The sequence below is a fragment of the Mastomys coucha genome, unplaced genomic scaffold (assembly GCF_008632895.1).
Source record: "Mastomys coucha isolate ucsf_1 unplaced genomic scaffold, UCSF_Mcou_1 pScaffold18, whole genome shotgun sequence".
Classification (NCBI taxonomy): Eukaryota; Metazoa; Chordata; class Mammalia; order Rodentia; family Muridae; genus Mastomys; species Mastomys coucha.
The window spans coordinates 68,401,900-68,419,869 of record NW_022196900.1 but is presented as its reverse complement, the minus strand read 5'-3'; the positions used below and the strand labels follow the sequence as shown (position 1 = coordinate 68,419,869).

Sequence of the window (17,970 nt, the reverse complement as noted above, 5' to 3'; positions counted from 1 at the left end):
GAACTCAGGACCTTCGGAAGAGCAGTCAGTGCTCTTAACCACTGAGCCATCTCTCCAGCCCTTTTTAGACCTTCTTAAACCTGTTCATAAAGTCATCTTTTTACCATAACCTGTTCATAAAGATAGTTTTATGCCAGTAAATTACCATAAGTATATTTGTAAAAATAATATACTTTAAAATATTATTATATTATTTCAAATTTACTTATTAAATATTGATAAAAAGTATTACTTCTCTGTGGTCTTTGCTCAAGGATCTCAGAAAATGAAGAGAGGAACCCAAGGCTTACAATGGATTATGTTGCTGTTTTGATTTTTGCAGTGTCACACTTTTTTTTTTTTCCTTTGGTTTTTCAAGACAGGGTTTCTCTTTGTAGACCTGGATGTCCTGGAACTCACTCTGTAGACCAGGTTGGCCTCAAGCTCAGAAATCTGCCTGCCTCTGCCTCCCAAGTGCTGGGATTAAAGGCATGTGCCACCACTGCCCAACTCAGAGTCACACTCTTGTAAGTCAAGCTGACCTCAAACTCAAAACAATTCTGTAGCCTCAACATCCCAAATGCTGAAGGTCATAAGTGTGATCCACAGCTCCCAGCTTGAACTGTTGCCATTTTTGAGGAAATTGCCAGTCACTGGCTCATCTCCATGTACACAGAGAAGTGAGGAAGTGAACTCAGGTTTCAGGTTTGGATACAGAGGCAGAGATCTCCCTGCCTCCATCACTGCCTTCAGCTAGGCACATCCTGTGCACAAAGAGCAGGCTCAGTGTGAAATGAGTGCGGGTAGCTGCTTGTAGGAGCCTGGCTTTTTCTGTGTACTGATTTCAAGTATCTGCATCAATGTCAGCCTTCCATGTTGCTCTCTTTCGCTAAGGAAAAAAAAAGCTGACCTGTTTCACTATTTATTCTTTTATTTATTTTTTAATTTAGTTCTTCTGGATCTGCCTCAGTCTTGACACACAGCAGCTCCGGGAATAGCTTAAAACGCCCAGACACCACAGAGTCACTGAATTCCTCCATGTCCAATGGCACAAGTGATGCTGGTGAGGAGCCTCTGAGAACTTTGTTTTCTTAGAAGTGTTGGCAGTACTGGCAGGGCACCTCCAGTCAGTCAAAGCCAGCCTAAGCCGAGCTGTTGTTCTGTTGTAGATCTTTTTGACTCACATGATGACAGAGATGACGATGGGGAGGCGGGGTCAGTGGAGGAGCACAAGAGCGTTCTCATGCACCTCTTATCACAAGTCAGGCTGGGGATGGATCTCACAAAGGTAAGAGCCAGCACTGCACCCCTCCACAGCGTGTCTGTGCTGAGTGTGTGGGTGAGTGCTCACAGATGAGCAGAGTGGTCCTGCGTGTGTTTTGCTTGTCTCCTGTGTAGTGTGCACAGAGATGAGTGAATGAGCATTTCTGTGGATGAGCAAAAGGTGGTGCTCAGAGATGACAGTAGGTAGGCCCCAGCATGAATCTGTCTATTTAAAATTAAAACTTTGGAGTCCAATAGGTTCCATACTAATTTAGACTAGTAGCTGTCACACTGTGGTTTTGTGTTTCCATCTAGGGTTGTCACCTCTATTATAGCTGTACTCTCCTCTAAGAAGCAACTTGATGAATTGTTCCTTACCTCTGCCTTCTTCCTGGTTCCCCAAACAGAACACTTATGTCTTGTGTGATGTTTGTCTTATGTCACCTAAGCTCTAAGTGCTGGTGTCACAGGGACAGCAGAGGCTTACACAGAGGAAGCATTCAGAGCCCCTCTAAGTTCCACACCTGCTGGGCAGGCATTCTGACCTGGGATGTCTTGGGAAGTGGTTATGTAACACGTAACTGGGGGCCTGTAGTGGGTGTGACGGGATGGATGAGGGCTTTCAGCAGCGTGGAGTCTGGGTCTCATGGGATTGGATTCTCAGGAGTCAAACGTCTGTTTTACAGGTAGTTCTTCCAACATTTATTCTCGAGAGAAGATCTCTGTTAGAAATGTACGCAGACTTTTTCGCACATCCAGACCTGTTCGTGAGGTAACTGACTGAGCATAGTGGGTTGTAATCTTTAAAGGTGGTGCTGCTCAATAGCTTTTTGTGCAGGTAGCACAGCTGGACCCCTCTGCATCTTCTCAGGTGTTTGGGTATTTAAATCTTCTAAGGCCTTGCTGCTTAGGTAATGTGGCCAAGGGGTTAGGAGGCCATCAAGTGAGTCACCTAAGGAACTTCTTTAAAGTCTATTAATAGGCAGGCAACTCGAATTTCAAAGGGCAAGGCTATGAACTTACTTGAAATTCACTTAATGTTGCTCCGAAAACCTCTCTAAAGCACCTGTCATTTGGCAGGTACTTGTTACAACCTGAAGAAAGGAGAAGTTTGAAAGTCCAATTCCAGACTGAATCATGAGCTGTAATGTAACGCAGAGCCCATGGTCTGAGCTGCTTTCCATAGGGAAAGAAATGACACAGAGAGGTGGACAAGGGTTCATTGCTCCTCACTAGCTGCAGGCAAACTTTCTTTGCAGGAAATATGGAAGTCGATGCTCTCTGACTACATCCTTTGTATGGGAGAATCCAAGCTTCCTGAAGCCAAAAGTAGATGGACATACTAGCTAACAACAGAAGAGCCGGGGGTTGGGGGGCAGAGTGACATGTAAGAGAACCATGTAACCATCTATGGTGGTGATAAATCTACTATATAATTGACAGATGAGGTCCATTGGTATTGCTCACATGTACCTTAGCCCTAGTGCTGTGGGAACAGAGAAGGAAGTTGTCAGGGCTTGCTGGCTGCTAGCCTATATCTAAGTCTACTTATAGATTTTATCTCAAGGATGAGGCAGAGAGTAATAAGGGACACCTGCCATCCTCCTCTGGCCTGTAAGACGGCTCCTAGGTTCACATATCTGCATACTTGTCTGTGTGCACCACACACATTTATCTCACACAAACACCTCAAAAAAGGGGGAAATTACCGTATGTCTTAGTCTCTGTTGTGTTGCAGTGAAGAGACACCATGACCAACTTTTAAATCACTTAATTAGGTGCTTGCTTACAGTTTGCAAGGGTTAGTCTATTATTATCATGGTAGGGAGTGTGGCATCAGACAGTCGTTATGCTGGAGAAGCAGCCAAGAGCTTTACATCCTAATCTGCAGGCAGAGAGACGGAGACTGGGCCTAGTGTGGGCTTTTGAGAGTTCCAAGCCCATCCCCAGTGACGTACCTCCTCCGACAAGGATACACTCCTGATTCTTTCGAATAGTTTTCGCCTAGGGACTAACTTTCAAGCACATGAACCTGTTGGGGGCATTCTTATTCAAACCAGCACACCATGTAAAGCACTGAACACAGCAAAGTTGCTATAGCTGTTTTAGTATCAAAGGAACAAAGAAGAGAAATGTCCTATAGCCCCAGTATTTGGGAGGTAGAGGCAAGAGCATTGCTATAAGTTAAAGACCAACTAGCATACAAAGTAAGCACCAAGCCAGCTTGAGCTAAAGAATGAGACCCTGTCTCAAAACAAACAAGAAACATAACCAGAGACAATTTGTAATGATAAAAGAATGAATTTATCTACACACACACACACAGAGTATTTTTTCTTGATAAATTCATTCTTTAATTTCGTATATATATGCGCATGTATACTCACTCATACAGCTTCAGGCTACATGCAACAGGCCTGCAGTGTAGCCCGGTAATAAGGTGATTCCCCCTAGCCTGTGTGAAGCCCTCACATGATTGCCAGCACCACCCCCATACCAAACCAAACAAGAATGACCACAAGGAGAAGAAAGTCAGCCAGTCCCTCCAAGAGTTGTTGGAGAACTGTCCCAGGAAATCAGTAAGGGCTAGAGAGATCTCCATGGTTGAGAACACTGGCTGTTCTTCCAGAAGACCAGGCCTGTCACTCATCATCCGGGGGATCCAGCACCCTCTTCTGGCCTCCATGGTACCAGGCATGCATGTGGTGCAAGCAAACCACCAATGCATAAAATAATAAAGTTTACAAAGAAAACCTATAGAACATCTGGACAAAATAATTATTAATATGTTTTTTGGCCATAAAAGAATTAAACTAGCTGGATGTGGTGGCACAAGCCACCTATAATCCCAAGCTCAAAAGACCTAGACAGGAGAATCAAATTCAAAGCCAGTATGGCCACAGACTAAAACCTCTCTCAAAACCAAGCAATGATTAGATTATTGGTTGACAGTCTGGGATGTAGAAAGTCTCTCCGTCAGTGAAGCAGCGCACTTGATTTGCATGAAATCCTGGAACATTCCAAACAAAGATGTGGCCCCGGAAATTAGCAGCAGTAGTTACCTCAGGCGGGCCTGCAGTGCACATAGGGAGCTGGGGATAAGGGAGATGCTGTGTTCTGATTGGGTGACAATTATCTAAGTGGTATAGTCTTCTAACCAAACACTGAGGTGAATGCATTAGTTATGTGTGTTGTGCCTTGGTGTCAAACTGGAACTGGTATCCAACTGGTATCCACTGGTCCATGTGACTCAAGGTAGATCATTCAGTGTGCATCCTGCCAAAAAGTGGAACATCACGTTTGTCCTTGTGTCTTCCAGCATTAGTGATCAGAAGGATCCCAGGGATCGAATGGTTCAGGTTGTGAAATGGTACCTCTCGGCCTTCCATGCAGGAAGGAGAGGATCGGTGGCCAAAAAGCCGTACAATCCTATTTTGGGTGAGATCTTTCAGTGTCACTGGACGTTGCCGAATGATACTGAAGAAAACGCAGTGAGTCCCCTCACCCTCTCGATCTCTCTCTCTCTGTGCGTGTGTCTGTCTGTATGTGTGTCTTTATCTCTGTGACTGTGGATGAGTATATGCCATAAATGTGTGGTTAGAGGGCAGCACTCAGGAGGCAGTTCTATGTTGGCATGGGAGTGGCCCCGGGTCCTCAGACTTGGCATCAGACTTTACCAGCTGGGCCTTCTGGTGTTACGGTTGATCTCAGATGTTCACTGTGCAGAAAATATTGTTGGTGAGCATTTTCTGTAATCAGTGGGAGGGTGAAAGAGAACCAGCCTGACTTGAGATAGGCATTAAGTCAGATTGTAACAGCCTTGTACACCATAATGGTACATTTGTGGCTTATTGGGGTTTTAGTTTTGTTTTGAGAAAAGAACATTGTAATGACTTTTATAAAAACTAAATTTGGAACCAGAATACTTAAAGAGGAGGTTCTAGAAAAGCCCTGCTGTTTCCAGCTCCATTTGTGAGGTGGAGTAGATGGGTGAGTAGTGGACCTCAGGGAGAGGAGGCAGTGAGAGATGAGTCCTTGTGCCCATGCCTCAGCAGCTCCTTGACTGGCAAAGCCTGGATGCACTGAGGCTGTTGGCCGTGTGAATGGAGCTTTCAGAGTGAAACTTGAAGATGGCACTTGCTAGGGAAGTCTCCTGGAGAGGGTTTAGTGTACTTGGATGCTTAGGAGGTTGTATCAGAGGACAGTCGGCTCGAGAACACTGACCTAGATGTTTATGTGTCTATTTATTTATTGGTGTGGGGAGGGTGCATGGTAGATGTGCAGATATGTGGGGGTCAGAAGACAACTTAGTGGATTCTCTCCATTTTTACATGAATATTAGGGATATGAGGTCCCCAGTGTGTCTACCTGTTGAACCATCTCGCTGGTCTGGGCCTCTATTTAGAGTTGTTTTGCCAACATAGAACAACAACAAAGAATGTAGACCCACGTAGCTTCTAGGCATAAGAATGGAAACGTCCCCAGTCCATAGTGCCTGGCCCACAATAATCTTGTGGAAAATGTGACTCCTGTGTCCTTATTTTCAAGAAACACATTAATATGTAGCCCTTACTGAAAACAGAGGTGCAATGTTCAGTGCATACAAGGACAGCTGTGCCAGGTATAGCCTCCCTCACATTAGGTTCATGAAGCCTTCAAGAATCTTAGTGTAGTCAGGGAAATTCCAGATCCCTAACTGGCAGCTGTTAAAGTGCTGTGATGGAAATGTGTGTGTGTCCAGGAGAGACAAGAGATGCTGCTTATTAGATTCTGCACCGTCCTGTTTTATCTAAAAAGTTTTTAAATTGATGTTACAATTGCTTCCAGGAGCTCGTTTCAGAAGGGCCGGTTCCCTGGGTTTCTAAGAACAGTGTAACATTTGTGGCTGAGCAAGTTTCCCATCATCCACCCAGTAAGTTACAGGTTTTCTACAACCTTTAAACGGTCAGCCAGTGCACGGCAGCCAGGTCAAATGACTTGTCACTTGAGTGCTGTCCTTCTTCTATTGCCTGAACTGGAAACTAATCAGGGACTCAGTATCACTGACTGCATAGAATGAAGGGGGTTGGGAACTAACACTTAGTCACCCTACCCATGGCAAGCAACTTGGAGACCATTAGTTTGTAGTTTTTGCACAGTGTATTCCAGACATGGGTGAGAGAATGCATATCCTCAGCATTTTGTTCAGTGTAACATTAAGAGTAGAAATACTGAGCCAGGGAGTAGTGGTGCACACCTTTAGTCCCAGCACTCAGGAGGCAGAGGCAGGGGGATCTCTGGGAGTTTAAGGCCAGCGTGATCTACATAGGGAGTGTCAGGGCAACCTGAGCTATATAATAGAGAGACCTTGTCAAGAAACAAGAAAGAGTAGAGATATTGGAGGGCCCAGATTGAGAGGAGGGGCACATGAGCATCCTTTCGGAATAGGACAGATGGTCTTTTACATTTTAAACTGGCTGGAGTTGCCATAGCTTCCTGCTCACTGGCTCTCTGTGCTTGCTTTGGGAAAAAGGTAAAAGCATACACAGCTAACATGATTTGAGGCTCTTTTCTGTGAGAAGGATTTTCTATGGAGCGTGAGTTTGGAGCATTGACTAAGAAAATGCTTTCTTTTTTCAGTTTCAGCCTTTTATGCTGAGTGTTTTAATAAGAAGATACAATTCAATGCTCATATCTGGACTAAATCAAAATTCCTTGGGATGTCAATTGGGGTGCACAACATAGGTCAGGGTAAGTGTGTGATAGTGTGGATTCTAACATGTATTGGACACTCAAGGAAAAATGTTCCCTGAAAGTCAGGCTGGTGTCATAAATACATGTAAACATATGAATTTGGAGGAGGGAATAGGTTGGGGGTATATACTACATCACCTAAAGTGAATGGAGCTCCATACCCATCAACATCTTGTAGGCTGCTGCCCTAGCAGGCTGCTCTTCTGTCCACAGGCTGTGTCTCGTGTCTGGAGTATGATGAGCACTACATTCTCACATTCCCCAATGGCTATGGAAGGCAAGTAGAGATTTTTTTTAACATCAGCTGCAACCTTGGTGTTCTTAAGCCATGCCCTTCCTTCCTTCCTTCCTTCCTTCCTTCCTTCCTTCCTTCCTTCCTTCCTTCCTTCCTTCCTTTCCTAACTGCCAGTCTTACCTGAGAACCTTTGATCTTGCAGGTCTATCCTGACAGTGCCCTGGGTGGAATTAGGAGGAGAATGCAATATTAACTGCTCCAAAACGGGTTACAGTGCAAACATCGTCTTCCACACTAAGCCTTTCTATGGGGGCAAGAAGCACAGAATTACTGCAGAGATTTTGTAGGTATTTTGTTTTTCTGCCTCAATATTCCACTTTTCTGAAGTACTTTCCTCTCTTGAACTTCTTCTGGGAACTGTCAACTGACTGTGTGAGCAGGTCTCCATGTTATAAGAGTGTCAGCTTCTTCGTAAAAATCTCCTGTCAAAGGAGACTACACGCTGGGCCCAGAACGATTAGGGGTGGTAGGTGGGCTCTGTAGCTGACACAACTATTCCCTTAAGGGCCAAGCTCTACTGCAACCTTCTTGGCAGGTTGAATCATGAGCTCAATCCTGAAAACAGGCTTTGTGATCTCCAATATAACATCTGCAGACCTTCACAAGGCCCCTCATTATTCTGTTCCTTTGCTAGGAAAACCAGTAAGCATCTTATATAGATAGGTGTCTAGCAGGACAGGACCTGGGAGGTAGCTGTGTATCTGAGTAACAGGAGTTTGTGGATTCAGAAACTGCCTCCAAAAGGAGTCTGTCTTGTTATGCCCTGTGGCTTTTTCTCTGCCCTAAAACAGTGTCCCAGTGGAATAATGCTTGACTGGTTGGTTAATCAGTTTTCCAAAATGATGTAATCTGAAAAAATAATCAGCTACCAAACCAAAAAAATAATAAAGGAGAGCAGTATGGGGCCCTGACCAGAAAATGAATAGAGAAGTTTGCTATCACATTCAGAAAGAATGGGACCAGTGCAGTTAACTCTGCTGCTCTTCACAAGACAATGATGTACTAGCAGGGTGGTCAAAAGGAAGGCATGATTAGGCCTGTTCCTAAAGTCTTTTGGAGCATATTCTTGAGCTTTGACGTAATTTATAGAAGACAGATGGATTTTTTTATATGGTATTTGTTGTTCAGTACATTGCAAAATACCACATATCCTCTGGAGAACACTGTCCTAAGCGAGGAATGATGTGAAAGCCAGTGTCTTATTGTGAAATGCGTTTGGCCTTTCGGATCTGCTCAACTGCTTTTTACCAGATCCCACTTGCTTGAGTAGAATAGTTTCCAGCTTGAGACTAATACAGATTGTTTCTTTTCTGTTTAGTTCTCCAAATGACAAGAAATCCTTCTGCTCAATCGAAGGGGAATGGAATGGTATCATGTATGCAAAATACGCAACAGGGGTAAGAACTGTTGTTGGCCTTTTGCCTAAGCTGCACTCTCTGCAGCTCACTCTTGGTGCTTGTTCCCTCTGTCTGGACTTTAACCAAGAGCAGCTTAGCATCTCTTCAGGGTGAGCTTTCCCTCCTTTCCCACCCACTTTCCTACAGTACAGGTAACAAAATGGCCTTTACTTTTTTCAAAACAGTTGAGAATTTATTTGAAGCAGTGCTTAGCAGTCACCTGATAAATGTTTGGTCTGTTTTCAAAAGACTTGTAAGATGAAATGTGTCTTGGTTAGGACTAACTACTGCTGTGATTAAGCACCATGACCAAAAGCAACTTAGGGAAGAAAGGGGTTATTTCACTCACACTTCATCATAGAAAGCAGAAACTCAACAAACAGGGCAGAACCTGGAGGCAGGCGCCTATGCAGAGGCCATGGAGGGGTGCTGCTTACCAGCTTGCTCCGCCTGCTTTTTTTTTGTTTGTTTGTTTGTTTGTTTGTTTTTTGTTTTTTTTTCAAGACAGGGTTTTTCTGTGTAGCCTTGGCTGTCCTGGAACTCACTCTGTAGACCAGGCTGGCCTTGAATTCAGAAATCCGCCTGCCTGCCTCCCAAGTGCTGGGATTAAAGGCATGCGCCACCACCACCCTTCCGCCTGCTTTCTTAAAGAACCAGGACCGCCAGCCCAAGGATGGCTCTACTTACAGTGGGCTTGTGTGCTCTCCCTCCCCCACTCCCACCCCTACCAATCACTAATTAAGAAAATGCTCTACAGCTAGATCTGATGTAGGCATTTTTCTCAGTTGGGGCTCCCTCCTCATAAAATTGACATAAAATTAACCAGCACAAAATGCTAATTTGTGTTTCTACACCCAGGTTAATGATTAATAAAATTTGACTGGCTTTGCCTCAGGGATAGAGAAATAGGAGTGTCCTGCCAGGACGGAACTTGGATTTTGTATGTACTCAGTGTTTCTATTAAGCCAGGTATATGGATTAACGGGGAAAGCTAGTGAATTGGAGTTTAGAGGATTTAAAACTCATCTTCAGAGGCCACTTAACACTTAACATGGTGGTCTAGTTCCAAGAGAATATATCTCAAGCATGAAGTGAACACACAACCATGCTGACTCTTTCTGTTGAACTGAGCTCTGAACTCAAGACTTAGGATGGGGCTCCTAACAGAAAAGTTTGCCATTACAATCAGAATAGGCTGGGATTTATGTATTAAGTCTCCTGAGAAGTTGACTCTGCCTCTTGTTGTTTAGGAAAACACTGTCTTTGTAGACACCAAGAAGTTGCCTATAATCAAGAAAAAGGTGAGGAAGTTGGAAGATCAGAATGAGTATGAGTCCCGCAGGTAAGGAGCCCTAACTAGAGCAGTTGCCATGTGCTTCTTGCTTGCCTAGACCGGGAACCTGTGGGTCTGGGAGAGCGAGCATTAAAAACCCGTGCTGACCGAGCTCCAGTGCCGGGGTCCCTTGTCAGTGCCCAGATTTAAGAGCTTTGTAACCAAAGGCAAGTTTATTGATTTCTCTCTGTCCCTTTCCTACAGTTGAGAATGTCTTATGCCTTTTAAGTCCCTACAGTTGACCTCTTGACCCTTTTGAGATCACATTCTTAAACTGAGACTTTTTCAGATCTCATCAAACCCTTTCAATTTATAGTTAAAGATACTCAAGCCCAATAAATAAATTGACTCCCTAGAGTTGTATAGAGAACCAGAGAGGGAGGCAGAGACAGACATCTAAGTCTTAGCTCCTAAGGTTGTAGCTTAGTCTGTTGTCCTCTCATGCTTGCTTTGTTGACAATTAGCAATGGGCTCTTAGAACCTGCTTCTATGTTCTTTACTGCTCTGGTACCATCAGCAGCTTAAGGTCTGGACTCCACTGCAGCACTCAGGCTGTCAGGTGGCTGCAGGCTTGCATCCTTCCCCCACTCATGGGCTCCTTCCATCTCTTTATTCTAGCCTTTGGAAGGATGTCACTTTCAATTTAAAAATCAGAGACATTGATGCAGCAACGGAAGCAAAGCACAGACTTGAAGAAAGACAAAGAGCAGAAGCCCGAGAAAGGAAAGAGAAGGAAATTCAGTGGGAAACGAGGGTAAGTCATGCTTCTGCTCCTCTCTGGTTTGAACAGTGGCTCGTCCATGCCAGTGAAGGATGCAGAGGTGGACCTCGAGTTCCTGGGTTGCTACCTGATAGTGGAATGGGCATGGCATGGAATAAAACTGCACTGCCTAACCAAGCCCTCTCTTCCTTTTGTAGCTCTTTCACGAAGATGGAGAATGCTGGGTTTATGATGAACCTTTACTGAAGCGTCTTGGTGCTGTGAAGCATTAGGCTGGCAACTGAGTTCATACCTGGTGACCAGGGCAGTAGGCGTAATTAAGCAACAATCGATCTTCCTTCAGGAGAGCTCGTCACTTCCTTCTTAATGCAGTGGTTCCTATCTCAGGGATACTGGACTTGACGACACAGATGAACAATTAAAGTGGGAAATGCTTCCCTTTTCTCCTCTGTGGCAGTTACAATTTTGACTTCAGTCCTGAGAAAAACTTCAGGTTTCAAAACATGATGTCTCTTCCTTTTCCAGATCCCATGCTTTGAAAAATATTTCTAGACAGTCCCAGGTCTCAGCTTCCTGTCCTCCAGTTCTGCTGTTCAAGCATAAAATCTTTATCTCCTAGTTCATATAATCTTGAGTTTTAGATACACACACACAAGTAACAGCTGACAGTTTTTCACAAATACACCCACCTGTAAATACTGTTTCCTCAGAATTGTTTAGAAAATTAGTGCAATGTATGAAGTGTTAGGAAATTTCATGGTTTCACCTATAACCTTTATTTTAGAATTGAACTATGACTAGATTGTATCTAAACCCAAAGTATAATTATATGCAGTGCTTCTTAAGGCTTCATAAAATAATTTTCCAACCTTTTTAAAAATATGTTTCTTTCATTGTTTTATACCTAAACTTGGGGACCAGTCTGGCAACCTTGACTGAGGCGCTCCCCACTCAAGCCTTCCATCTCTCCTGCACATGCGGCTCATCTTGGAGTGCCTTACTGCCTCACTTCCCCTCACCCAACCCTCCCTCCCCCCCACCCCACCCCCAAAAAGCCACAGCAGATGGCTTGATCTGAAGGGAAATACAGAACTATGTTTATTTTAAAATACATTAAAAAACAAAACCAGGGCAGTTTGGTGCTATAACAAATTAATTACATATAGGCACACAAGAACTGGGTTCTCCTCAGAGGACACAGGCCCCACGTTGCTGACATAAGTGTAAGTGGGTCACACTTGCCTACTATCTCATTACCATCCAGTGCAGTAACCCTGGGTTAGTCTTGTAGAGGAAAGGTAAAAAGTAAATCAAATCCTAGGTTGCCATCGCAAAAATCCAGTGGAAGCCCTAAGGCAATAGTGTTAACTCCATAAAATGCACACACGTCTTTAAATACACGTTGCTTCAGGCCAGTGAGACTGCAGTTTATTTGACTATTTTATGGTAGGGGAAGAGGCTGAGTGTTGCTGTGAAGGCCCTGATGTCAGTAATGGGGATGGTGGATTCTGCCAGGAGAGGAGAGGGTGGCAGGTAGGTTAGCTGCATCCCTTCACGAGAATTTGAATCCTCACCAAAAGGGGCACAATCCTCTTCCAGTTCATACTTCCCATATCCAACAACCTGAAAGAGGCCAAAGATGCAGGTGAGAAATTTGCCAGCTAGATGTATGTGAGCAGGACCCCAAATGGTTGGCCATACTCACATGAACGCTGAGCATTTTACTTCCAGGTCCTCTGTGAGCCTTGAACCAGCTGACCAGGTCTGACTTTGAGAAAGACTTCAGTGCTTCAATCTTGCCGAGGAAGAGAAGGTGGGAGAGCACACAGGTGTGAGAGGAGCATCCCAGGCAGAAGTCTACCCTCCCATCCCCAGAGTCTAAGTTATCTCTCTTGGCTTGTCTCAGCCTGCCCCTATCCTAAGTGACAGCCCTTTGACCTTCCTCCCAGCTGTCTATATTAGCAAAGATGTGATTACAGCCAAACACCACAGCTGGAGCCAAAACCCAAGTCTAGCATCACATGTCACACAGGGCCACTGCACACTCTAGCAACTTTTGAGTCCAGTCAGCTGGGCTGATGCCTCACAGAATGTAATATGCAGTGCACATTGGTTGTCTGGACGAGAAGACCAAAGTGCTTTTGTGAGAGTCTTATTTTAGATTTCAGCTAGAAGTTGCCAAAATACCTGGAGGAACTCCATAAGAATATGAGCTCTCTATTCTTCAGCAGAGCCCCATAAATTTCCCCCATAAAATCTCATAATAAACCTCAAAATGGAGCTGCTCTGGCTGAAACCAATCCATGTAGAGGTAAAGGTTAGCATCTTATATAGGAAAAATTACAGTGACTCTTAAAAATGAAAGATTTAAGAAAAAGACAAACCGAGACACACAGCCTAGGTTTCTCCTCCACTGTTTGGACCTTAAGAGTTAAAAGTACAATCAAAAGCCTTCCCCAGCCCTTCAGGACTGTCTTGGTCCGAGAAACCATTACCTCATGGGCAAGGCGGTCAAAGAGATACTGCTGTGTCACCACTTCGTTCCAGTTCCTATCCACCTCCTCCCCAAGGTGGGTGTCCTCACACTCTTTCAACTTGATCAGCGCTGTGACCTGTCAAAAACATGTTCAGCCATGACATCACACCAATTCAGAACCAACATCTTGGGATAGATAAGCCAGTGTGTGTTGGGAGTGTTTAGAGGGACATTTGGTTAAATGCACTGGGATGTGAACACCCTGGCCATTGTGCAAGTATGGGAGTGACTAGCTCTGGTATCCTGAAGGCGATAGTTACCTGAGTATTGAATGCATCTTCTGTGAGGTTCTCAATCTTCTCCTCAAAGCTGGAGAGAAATTCTTCTATCTTCTTGTCAACAGTTTCGGAGCTGAAACAATTTGGGTAGAAGCCAAAGGAATTCAGCCTTCCTCAGCATAAAGGCTGAATGTTTTCTACCCTAAGCCAGGAGAGCAAAGAAAATGAGGAAGAACTGTCCCTCCCACCTCCAGCCTTATTTCCTAGTATGCACACACCACACAATGATAAAAAGACAGCCAGCTGGGCCATGCCCACACCTAAAACTCTCCAGGCCTTACACCTCAGTTTTTAAGATGTATATGTGTGTTTTGCTCACATGTCTGTCTGGTGACCACAGAGTTCAGAAGAAGGCATTGGATTTCTTAGAGTTGGAGGTAAACACAGCTGTGAGCAGCCATGTGGGTGACAGAAATCTAGTCCTAGGCCTCTGCAAGAACAAGTACTCCTAACTACTGAGCCATGTGGTGGGTTGAGGCTTAAGACAGTCATGTAGCCTGGGCTGGCCTTAACTTCCTTATCCTCCTGACTGCCTCCCACCTGCTGGGATTACAAGACAATGCTCTTATGTCTGGCTTTATGTAATACTGAGAATTCAACCCAGGGCTTTGTGCATTCGGTGAGGAGCTACATTATTATCAGCCAACATCCCTTTTCTCTAGTCTCCCTGATCAAACATTGGTAATCCCTGCAGAGTAGCTATACCCTATGGGACTAGTAAAGCCTCTGATTAATCCTAGATGGGCTAGCCATTATCCATCCACCCTTCCAACTACACAAAGGAAACCATGGTTGGCCACAGTTGTACAGGATTCAGGGAAGCACCTGTGGTACCCCATCCCTATCCCACTGTCTAGAACAGGGTGGGCCCATTTATTCTCTTACTTGTATTTGGTTGCCTGAGTCCCAACAGTTACAGAAAATCCTAGAATCCCAGATGTGTTCCTGCAGGTCGGGTAGACATGGTACCTAAAGCCAGACAGAGAAGTTACAGGAGTTCATGTGGTGACCTTGGTTCCTATCTAGGAGTCACTGAACATGGTGGTGAAGGGCTTCTGGCTTTTTGGAAGTCCCAAATGGAACATAAGCTTGCATACAGCTGCTTGCGATAGGCTGAAGTGGAGGTACCACCCGCTGCTGAACTGGGAACAAGCTAACTTCTGGCAAACTGAAAACATCATCATCCAACACACAAACTGCAGAAGTGCTGACACAGGCACTGTAAGGTATGGGATGGCCAAAGCAGACTGGCAAGGTGCCTGCAAGGGGAGCCCCAGGCCCTCAGTGTTCTTGCCTGTACTTACCCAAGGGTCTGCTTGGTTCGAAGGAAGTCAAAGCAGGGCTCTTCCATGTGCATCTGTAATTAATTCACCATACTTTCCATCAGCCCAACACTCACAAGAGGAACCTTAATCTTACCCCAAAGTATTTCCAAAATCCAGCCTCCCATATAATCCCCCTAAGTGGTCCAGGACCCTGACTGCTCATATTGGATGAGAATAAATAGCCACCTGACCTTCCAATTACAAGTTTCTGACTACCACAGGTCCACACCCCTCAGGCATAATGCTTAGCCTCATGGTAGACCACAAACTCCTAAACCCCACCTCGGTACTTACCACAAGCAGCTCCATAAGAGTATATTCTCTCAGACTCCTCGTACCTGACTGTAGGGAAAATGTGATCAGACTTCCAGAGTTCACCTATCTTAACCCTTATCTTCTTGCCCCACATTCTTGTTAATTATCTCCCTTCCCAGCAGCCAGAGAACCTGAGAGTAGGAATTGTGCTGGAACACCTCTATTACTGGCACTAGTGTAGACTTCTAGATAGACATGGGTGATGCCAACAATCCCTAGCCTAACAGCTCCTGCCTGGAACACTCAGGATACATTGTAAAGTATAAAGACAGCAAGAAATGGTTAGTAATTGTGGAGGTTCTGAATCTGTTTCTTAAACACAGAGGTACAAACCAAGTACTTTAAAAGTACCCAAGAAGCCTAAACAGTACAAACTAACTCAGAATAAACGTGGATGGAAGCCAAACATGGATGCTGCCCGTGCTTGGAGGTGTAGGTCTCTCTCTCAGGCTTCTCCAACAGATTCCAGAGGAAGAGGATAGAGCCTGCGCCTCCTAGCACCTCAACTAACAAGCACCAACCAACCCTCTCCCTTTAAGAGGGCTACCGCATAACCAGCCAAGTGTGTCCTGAAATGACAGTGGCATCATTTGATAATGAATTTGTCCAGAGTAAGACAGGATGGGGAGAGGAGGAAGGACTAGGGAGACAGCTCAGATAAGTGCCTGCCTTACAAGCACAAGGAGCTGAGTTTAATCCCAGAAGCCACATTTAAGAAATGCTGGGGTTGGGGCTGGATTTAATCCCCAGCACCCAAATGGTAGCTCACAAATATCTGTAACTCCAGTTCCAAGGATCCAGCACCCTTTTCTAGCCTCTGCTAGACATACATGTGGCATACAGATATACATGCACGCACGAATGCCCAAGCCCACGTACAATAAAGGAGAGACAAAGCTGTCTTATCCAAAGGCTAGACCACTGACTAGACAGGACAGGTTTTGAGGGGATGTTCACAAGAAGTGAGTGGGATCAACCAAAGACTAAAGCAGGCTCTGAGCTGATTGAGGGCTGCTAAAAAGCACTTGTTTACAGACCTCCTCCTCCCCTCTACTGTGGAAAGAATACACAAAAATGGAGATCTGAATCCCAAAAGAATAAAGAACTCTGCCTTGGATTTACCATCCCAGTAAAAGCAGGTTGATGAATTTTTCTCATTTGGTAGTCATTCTGGCTGGTCTATGCTGATTGCTTAGCTAGGTTTACTTTCATTTCTTTCCAAGTTGTCCTTTAACAAATACCTTCTTACTGCCTGGGCTCTGTTACATAGAAATTTCCATCACACTAGTGTGTGAGGAGGCAAGCTCACCTGATAGTACACAGTGACTTCAGAGTTGGCATCCCCTTTATTCAGAGCTCTGACTTTGCATAAGTGGTGGCCGCTCGGCAGCTCCACCACCTGGAACTGCACAGGCATCTCCCGCTCCAGGGGCATGAAGTTCAGCTTGCTGCAGAACAGTCAGCGTGAGGCAGAGGCAGACCTTGTGCTCTCCCCCAACCCCAACTGATGAACTCAGGCTTCAGCTCCCTGGGAAGGTCTGAAATGAGCTAAGTAACAATTAGCTGAGCTACAGCTTAATGCTTCTTTCTGGGAAGGGCACATAAACCTCAAAGAGAAAATTCAAACCAATACTTACTCAACAACATATTTTAGGAAATCCATAGATTCCTAAAAGATAGAAGAGAAGCAAATATATACCTCAGAACTTGATAACCGCAATTTTCTAGTTCCCTACAGCACTTGGACAGCACTAAGAAAGCAGAGAGTCTGTTACCTAAATGCTGGCCGAGCTGTTTATCAGCTAGTTATGTGTATCAAATACTGACTCAAGCTGCCCCTCTGCCTAGCATGTTCATATTTTAAGTTTCCAGTTTCTCACTAGTTTATCTAGCTATGCCATGCTTATGGACAGTGCTGTATTTGGAAGTCTGGGCCAGTTGACACAGCCTGGATAAAGTAAGCAACAGAGTAGCACAGGGACTTCCTACATCCCTTCTGTTCTGCAGATAAGACTCTGTGGCTTTTTCATAACACTATGTCCTCAGCCAAAAGTCCCTCCTGGTCCTCGCACTGGGTCTGACACGGCTTGCTAGTCCTACTTCTCTTGATTTCGAGATCTGAAAGTCTTTCTGTTGGTAGGACAGAAATCAAGACTGGTTTTGTGGTTCTATTCTCCCCAGAAAGAAAGGGGAGAACAAAAGAAACAGTTTAAGTGTAACCATTTTCATATTCTAACAAAAGGCCACTCCAGCACAGATCCCCCTTTCTCTTGATTTCGAGATCTGAAAGTCTTTCTGTTGGTAGGACAGAAATCAAGACTGGTTTTGTGGTTCTATTCTCCCCAGAAAGAAAGGGGAGAACAAAAGAAACAGTTTAAGTGTAACCATTTTCATATTCTAACAACAGGCCACTCCAGCACAGATCCCCCTTCCTCTCCATGCCTTACCCAGTCACACAGGGTCTCAGCATCTTCTTGGTTATCTCCTAAGCACTTTTCATTTATCACATTACTTTCATATAACATAGCTTATCATTTTGCGAGTTTTAAAAGTGTACAAAAAATTTAAAGTATAAAAGTCACACTTGTAAGACTTATTTTTTAAAAAGAAAAAAAAACGGTCTTGTAAAATCAGAACTATATACTCATTGAACAACTTTCTCCTTCCTACCTTCCAGCCCCACTGGCCCCCGGAAATGACCTACTTCCATTTCTGTCACTCTTATTTCTTTAGATAACTCAAAAACCAGTGGAACCACATCTCATTTCTTAGCTTGGCCATGCTTGGCACACGGG

The 17,970-nt window shown here is 44.6% G+C and overlaps 2 protein-coding genes across 14 annotated transcripts in view; one reads left to right on the top strand and one right to left on the bottom strand.

The window, feature by feature from the left end:
* Positions 1-11,193, top strand: part of Osbpl9 (oxysterol binding protein like 9) — a 137,728-nt gene extending 126,535 nt beyond the window's left edge. For 7 of the 12 annotated variants that reach the window (XM_031378155.1, XM_031378156.1, XM_031378154.1 and 4 more), the window contains 12 exons: positions 930-1,042; positions 1,149-1,267; positions 1,929-2,014; positions 4,562-4,733; positions 6,070-6,154; positions 6,862-6,972; positions 7,189-7,252; positions 7,413-7,553; positions 8,589-8,667; positions 9,918-10,009; positions 10,619-10,754; positions 10,919-11,184. In XM_031378155.1, the coding sequence (XP_031234015.1) occupies positions 930-1,042; positions 1,149-1,267; positions 1,929-2,014; positions 4,562-4,733; positions 6,070-6,154; positions 6,862-6,972; positions 7,189-7,252; positions 7,413-7,553; positions 8,589-8,667; positions 9,918-10,009; positions 10,619-10,754; positions 10,919-10,993 (1,273 nt within the window). In that variant the 3' untranslated portion in view covers positions 10,994-11,184. Of the gene's footprint in view, positions 1-929; positions 1,043-1,148; positions 1,268-1,928; positions 2,015-4,561; positions 4,734-6,069; positions 6,155-6,861; positions 6,973-7,188; positions 7,253-7,412; positions 7,554-8,588; positions 8,668-9,917; positions 10,010-10,618; positions 10,755-10,918 lie in introns of all 12 variants that reach the window. The other 5 variants (XM_031378157.1, XM_031378160.1, XM_031378159.1 and 2 more) reach the window with 3 other exon arrangements.
* Positions 11,194-12,123: 930 nt separating this feature from the next.
* Positions 12,124-17,970, bottom strand: part of Nrdc (nardilysin convertase) — a 62,997-nt gene continuing 57,150 nt past the window's right edge. For both annotated transcript variants that reach the window (XM_031378148.1, XM_031378149.1), the window contains 9 exons: positions 16,813-16,844; positions 16,485-16,623; positions 15,155-15,202; positions 14,840-14,892; positions 14,421-14,504; positions 13,518-13,608; positions 13,217-13,333; positions 12,427-12,516; positions 12,124-12,344 (listed from right to left, as the gene is read on the bottom strand). In XM_031378148.1, coding sequence (XP_031234008.1) covers positions 12,150-12,344; positions 12,427-12,516; positions 13,217-13,333; positions 13,518-13,608; positions 14,421-14,504; positions 14,840-14,892; positions 15,155-15,202; positions 16,485-16,623; positions 16,813-16,844 — 849 coding nt within the window. In that variant the 3' untranslated portion in view covers positions 12,124-12,149. The remainder of the gene's footprint in view (positions 12,345-12,426; positions 12,517-13,216; positions 13,334-13,517; positions 13,609-14,420; positions 14,505-14,839; positions 14,893-15,154; positions 15,203-16,484; positions 16,624-16,812; positions 16,845-17,970) is intronic.